The following is a 6,237-nucleotide window of genomic DNA, read 5'->3' on the forward strand; positions in this document are numbered from 1 at the left end:
TAGGATCTCTAAATATCGAAAATAAACATCTTTCAATTCAAATGAAAAAGACATATTTCCATATGAACATGTTTGGTTTGATTAAGAGGTACGAACTAAGCGGTGCCTGACTCATTCTCGATCCCTGAAAGGGAGGACTGCCGTGACAAAACCACCAGCTAGTGCCCTTCTTAAAAAGAAAGAGTGATCTTTGTCCGCAACCTTCAATTTTTATTTTTATTTTTATTTTTCTGGATCAAAATACAAAATGCTTCAGATATCATCAGAGTACACATTCTTTTTTGGGCAAGATATGAAAAACAAGAGCTCATGAAAAGACAATAAAGCATCCCAGGACCACAACAGAATAAGCAGAAAACAGACCCGTGAACTTCCATGGGAAAGGCCAAAAATGTCAGAACAGCAAATCTTCTGTTCAACAAATTTAAAATATACAAGTGGGATCAAAGGAATTAAGGAAGGAAGTTGCATTGTATTTGAATTGATGAATTAATAGTCAACATTACATAAGTTATAGGTAATAAAAGAATCATAAACCCCAATAAATTAAACTAAGAAACCGCGGAGCATTGGCAACGTACGAAAAACAAAGAGATAAAAGAATGCTTACTGAAGATTTATATCCACAAGACTAATCTTACAACCTAAACAACACTCAACCGCAAGCCTCCCTCACGAAGGAAGCGCCACGGAAAACCAGATCCAAGAAAACATATAGGAAGTGCCACGGAAAACCAGATCCTTTAGGGGAATAAGGAAACAAAGGCGTAGATGATCATCAGCAGTGCAAAGAACAACTTTGATCCATTGGTGGTGATTGACGTTGCAGAAGAGATATCTTGCGGCCTGGAAAACAACAGAAAAATGTATATTCAGAATTGGTATTACTTATTAACAACTCAAGAGGGTTTAATACATTCAGCCACAGCTCGTACTTTTGCAATTTGTTGAGGGCACCGCAATATAGAGCATTGTCTGGTATGGGCAACTCGGTTTTGTTATTTGCTTCTGGGTTGACAACCCTCATATAAGTTTCTTGGCCAAGATACCACGAGTCAAGGTTTTCAGCTCTAATGTTCCAGATTCCAACATTGTCAAGAGATATCAAGATGGCTGACCATGCCCCAGGATAAACCTACATACACAGGCACAGAAAGAATCAACACTCGGATACCACATGCAACAAATATTTACAGCATTAACCAAAGAAATATATGTTCCAGGACCTCTTCTTTCTTACTATAATACAGTAAATCCAGTTCAATATGGTTATCTATTAGGTATTGGGCACCACCACCGGCTATCACGTTTATCACACATTAGAAAGGAAGGAATGGGAAGGCTTCACTTATGTTTAATGTCATTTTTATTCAACATTGTAGCTACAGTGACAATTTTTGTTTTGTCTCTGAATATTGCATGTTTAATTCCATCACTAAATCTAGTTTCTTCCACATAAGTGCTGCTCTCAATAAGAATGCTCGTTCTTACTGTTCATATGTTACGAACAACTACAGAAGTAGTGAGCACTCATATTCTACATGCTTAATATTTTTGTTTGTCTGTGAATACTGCATGTTTAATTCCTTCACTAAATCTAGTTTCTTCCATGTGAGTGCTACTCTCAATAAGAATGCTCGTTCTTACTGTTCATACGTTACCAACAACTACAGAAGTGTTGAGCACAAGTATTCTACATGCTTAATATTTTTGTTTTCATCTGTGAATACTGCATGTTTAGTTCCATCACTAAATCTAGTTTCTTCCATGTGAGTGCTACTCTCATTAAGAATGCTCATTCTTACTGTACATATGTTATGAACAACTACAAAAGTAGTGAGCACGTGTACTCTACATGCTTAACATAAAAAATCAGTATAGATTGAAGCAGAATCGCAGTAATATACCTGAACTGTGGACCGGGCTATTCCATCCCATTTGTTATATGTACCCCTGCTATTCTCTGTCCACTCACCGTAGTCCATCCTGCAATTAAATGAATGCAAGTTAATTCATTAAGGGAACAAGAACTCTTATTTAGACATGGTTGATTAATTAAAGTGCAAAACTTCCTACCCGACAACAAAGAATGCATATCCATCCACGTGGTAGCTCTGCATCTTGGTGTCATTGTTCTGCAGTATGATTTCTATAAATCCTCTAAATGTTGCATTAATAACAGAAGTTTCCAGTTTAGGTGCTCCTGTAAGTGGCCTCGCAGGGAAGTCAAGCTTATAAGCATTCTTCACCTTGAACCAATCAGCAAGCCTGATTGGTGTGGAAGGATTTTTAAATGAGATTCCACTGAGAGTTGTTCGCCGTTTCCCATTAATCATTACAGGTGGCTTATTTTTCAACACATAAACATCAGTAACATTGATTGATCCATATCTAAAAGACCCCTGTGGATTTGGACGTGCACCACTAGCTGAAACATTCCATCTGCAAAATTAGTCCACAAATGTTTCAGAAAGATGTTCGATAAGGACAAACCAGTTAGGAAATTCTTCAACTTGTATCATATTTTTCCATCTTATATCATATCCTGAACTTCGAAGTTTTGAAAAATGAATTCAAGGATATAAAAGCATCCGACCGTGGAAATTTCGTGGCACAGAATCTAACTACAAAGACGATAAACTGAAAACAAACCTGATAGATCTTGCCTGGTTCATTGAGTAAGTTTTGTCATATTCATCTTGTGGTCCAGCTGGAAGGGGGCCAGCTGCCTTTCCTTTGGAATTAGTATAGTGCAGGATTCCAACTCCAGTAACTCGTTTCCAATTTGACTCGTTGACAAATCTAGCACTCGCGACAATGTAATAATCAGAACTTGCATTCTGATCCATGGTTACCAGAAAAGAATAAGATTGTCCGACGTGTATATCTAAGCTTGTATAATTCTGTTGCACTGTATATGATCCTTCTGACTCTGCTAGAAGCAGATTATGGTTCTGGATCCTGAAATTTAGAGTAGTTGAGACCCCGACATTGTGTACGCGAAGACGGTAAGTTTTTCCTGTCCAATAGTACGTTAGAAGATGGAATAATTCAACTTAAAGTCCACAAATTCAAAGAAACCACATTTTCAAAAGTACTCATTGACAATACTTGGAAACTCTTTATGCTTGGAATTAAATTTTCAAGCCCCATTCTATCACGAATCCTTTCCAACAAAAAATAAATAAATAAACAAATTATGCATGGCATTCCAGCCTTAAGTTGTCACATCTGATATCAATGGACATTGTTCGTATTACATTATAAGATTGACAATCAGTAGAAGCTGTGCCAAAAAAGCAGTCGTTTCATATGCATGGAATGGACATTATCTACTGTGGGTATAACTACTACTACAAATAAACTCAAACAACTATATAACATGGTAGACATTTTTACCAACATGTGGCGGGTCATAACATGTTCATATATGGTGTCACGCGCAATCAATTCCAAATTTTCACTTGGAACATGCAACAGTTCAACCATTACTCAGTAAATGATTATTCATAAATAGTTGCTCAAATTGCCCACCTGGGTGTACTTCAAGCGTTTCGTAATCAATGCCATCAGGAACAAGTGTAGTGTTGTATTGGTAAGGGCCTTTTCCATTGATAAGAACGCCATCGGGCATCCCAAGGTCTTTCCCATCGTCAAGCATCTTCCTCAAAGCCTACATTTTAGAAAAAGAACCATCATCATTAAACATATTACACATTAATCTCAAATCCGTACTTTGAAGAGAAGAACAAAACTCTCCCAAGCACTGACCGTATGGTTCTTTGTGTACCAGTCACCAATCAAGATAGTTATATCCCCATCTGGGTTTGCAAAAGGAATAGAAATTACAGCCCGGTTATTAATAATAAAGCCACCAAATCCTCCAGACGCTCTCTGCATATTAAGGGACGGGAAGTAAAAGAAGCTTCCAATCTGATCCTTAACCTGAAAATTATAAGTCCAATTCCACTTTGGCGGAATTGGACAGTTGGTTCCTAGAACCCCATCTTGCCATGAACTACGCCGTTGCTGAATTCCGGCCCTGTTGAATAGAATCAACTTCAAAAAGACAATCCATGTGCACTAATGTAATGTATCTGCTTGAAATTCATGTGCACATTACAGTAAGTAAATCATACCAGGTCATGAGGAGATTCTCATCCAATTTGTTCCGAACATTGACAATGACATTGTTATTAGTAGTGGCATTAATAGTAGGACCTGGAAACTTTCCATTAATGGCAATAACCTGCAAGATAATGTAGATTCAGAAACAACTAGCTCAAAAGCTCAATACTTGAAATCACTTTAAGCTTACACGGAACACCTAATCTCAGATTCTGAAAATTTAAGCAAACTTAGCAGATCTGAAGCTAAAGATTCAAACTTTATGAAATGTAAAGACAACCCATTTGTCATTGATGAAAGAAAAAAAAAAGCAGACCCACATCAAAAATTAAAAAGATTAGCCAAAAAGTAGTGAGAGACTAAATAATCTAGAGTGCAGCTAGAGAAGAACCATACCTGTTGAGGTACACCCAGAGGAGAAGCAGTGATGTAAGAGACCTCAAATTGGTAGAAAACATTTGGATCCTCGGCAGAAGAAAAGCTTACAAACAAGCAAATGTGGATGAGAAGCACAGTCAAAAAGCCCAGGGAAGCCATTTCTCCAACACTTTAAGAGTGTGTTTTTCACAAATCTAAAGCCAAATTTTTTCTCCTTAGCTTTTTCTTGATTTACATTATCAAAAAGAGATAGAAAGGAAGAAGAAGAAGAAGAAACCAGAGGCTGTAGAGTGAGAGGAGAGAGAGAGAAAGAGAGTGACAGATGAAACGGAGAGAAACGGCTCTTTTTCTTTGCTTTTGTGCTGGGTGGGTAGTGAGATATAGAGAGAGAGAGAGAGAGAGACAGAGAGAGATGGTTGGTTTTGAGGACTGAACCGAAGCTAAGATTTTGTCGGTCACCAGTCATCAGACATGGGAGCATGAGAGAGAAAGTGAGCATTTTTAGAGAAAGAAAGTATGTGGGAAAGAGGGAGTGACAGCCAATAGCCAGTTCATCTATCTATCCAACACGCACACGACACGCCTATACGCGTGCTTTTATTATTGACTGTTGTCTGTCGTGGAAAAAATACCAAATAAATGAGAAAAAAAAAATTGATAAATTGTTACAACGTTCGGATTTATCTCGAAGCGCCACATGATTGCCAGCCGTGAGGCACTGCCAACCAGTAGCATAAATTTTGGGCGAGGTGGGGTAGTGCTGGATGGATTGGACGGCTCATCACCGTCTGATTCTCGATACGTTTGTTTTTTTTTTTTTTTTTTTTTTTTTTTTTGCTCAAAGCTTCAGAGAGCAACATTTATTACAAACCAAAAACACAAATTTTACAAACTAAAAAAAGAATGAGGATCCTCGTCAGATTCTCTTTGTGAGGATCCTGAGGATTCTCCAATTATATCCGTTCATCGTACATTATAAGGTCAGTTTTCGTCAGGTACTGTTTATATTCAATTTTAAATAAAATTTACAATGATTTATGACCGTACGATGTACGATGAACAAATGTAATTGAAGGATCCGACGAGGATCCTCTGTCCAAAAAAACAAACACAAACCAAAGGCCCAAAGCTAGCATATGCACAATAAAAAAAAATGGGCCAAAGAAAAACAAACAAAAGCACAGCTTAAGCAACAGTTTGAGCCTAGAACAGAAAAAACAGTCCGAGAAATCGATTGCAACCACCGCTGCAACATTCCAACACGATCCGTCCAATTCCACTCCTATAACCTCACATCAGCTCACCGATTGTAACATCCAACTCCAAGCAGCACCAACCTCAATTGAAGAAATCCAACAACCAGATGAAGAAATCCAACTGCCAGAAGAAAGAAGCCTGTGAGAACCCACGGACAACATTGTCAGTAAAGCCAGTTAGAGATGAAAAGATGGTGGTGTTGGGAACACCCGAGCATGTGCAAGCACCGAAGCTCTGCACACCATCTCATTAAAGTTAGACTGCATATATGAGTAAGGATGAACGAGGAAGAGGGATGGAGGTGGGATGAGAAGAAAAGGGCAAATTGAAATAAATAGCAAGGGAAAACGCAATCGAAGGAAGGAAAATAAGACAACGAGAGGAATGGGAGAACGGCTAACCAACCTCAACCGAAGCTAGGGTCGGCAACACTAGATCTGTGCAAATTTGAAACTCTCACACAAATAGTGAGAA

The 6,237-nt window shown here is 38.2% G+C and overlaps 1 protein-coding gene across 1 annotated transcript; it reads right to left on the bottom strand.

The window, feature by feature from the left end:
* Window positions 1-452: 452 nt before the first annotated feature.
* Window positions 453-5,076, bottom strand: LOC137723123 (monocopper oxidase-like protein SKU5). Its single transcript, XM_068462292.2, has 9 exons — window positions 4,525-5,076; window positions 4,140-4,249; window positions 3,772-4,042; window positions 3,535-3,673; window positions 2,653-3,019; window positions 2,077-2,442; window positions 1,908-1,986; window positions 936-1,135; window positions 453-846 (listed from the first exon to the last, which is right to left on the bottom strand). Exons 1-9 carry the CDS (start codon window positions 4,663-4,665, stop codon window positions 744-746), a joined length of 1,776 nt encoding a protein of 591 aa, XP_068318393.1. The 5' UTR covers window positions 4,666-5,076; the 3' UTR covers window positions 453-743.
* Window positions 5,077-6,237: the final 1,161 nt, after the last annotated feature.

The sequence above is a fragment of the Pyrus communis genome, chromosome 4 (assembly GCF_041283825.1).
Source record: "Pyrus communis isolate YQ-2024b chromosome 4, ASM4128382v1, whole genome shotgun sequence".
Taxonomy (NCBI): Eukaryota; Viridiplantae; Streptophyta; class Magnoliopsida; order Rosales; family Rosaceae; genus Pyrus; species Pyrus communis.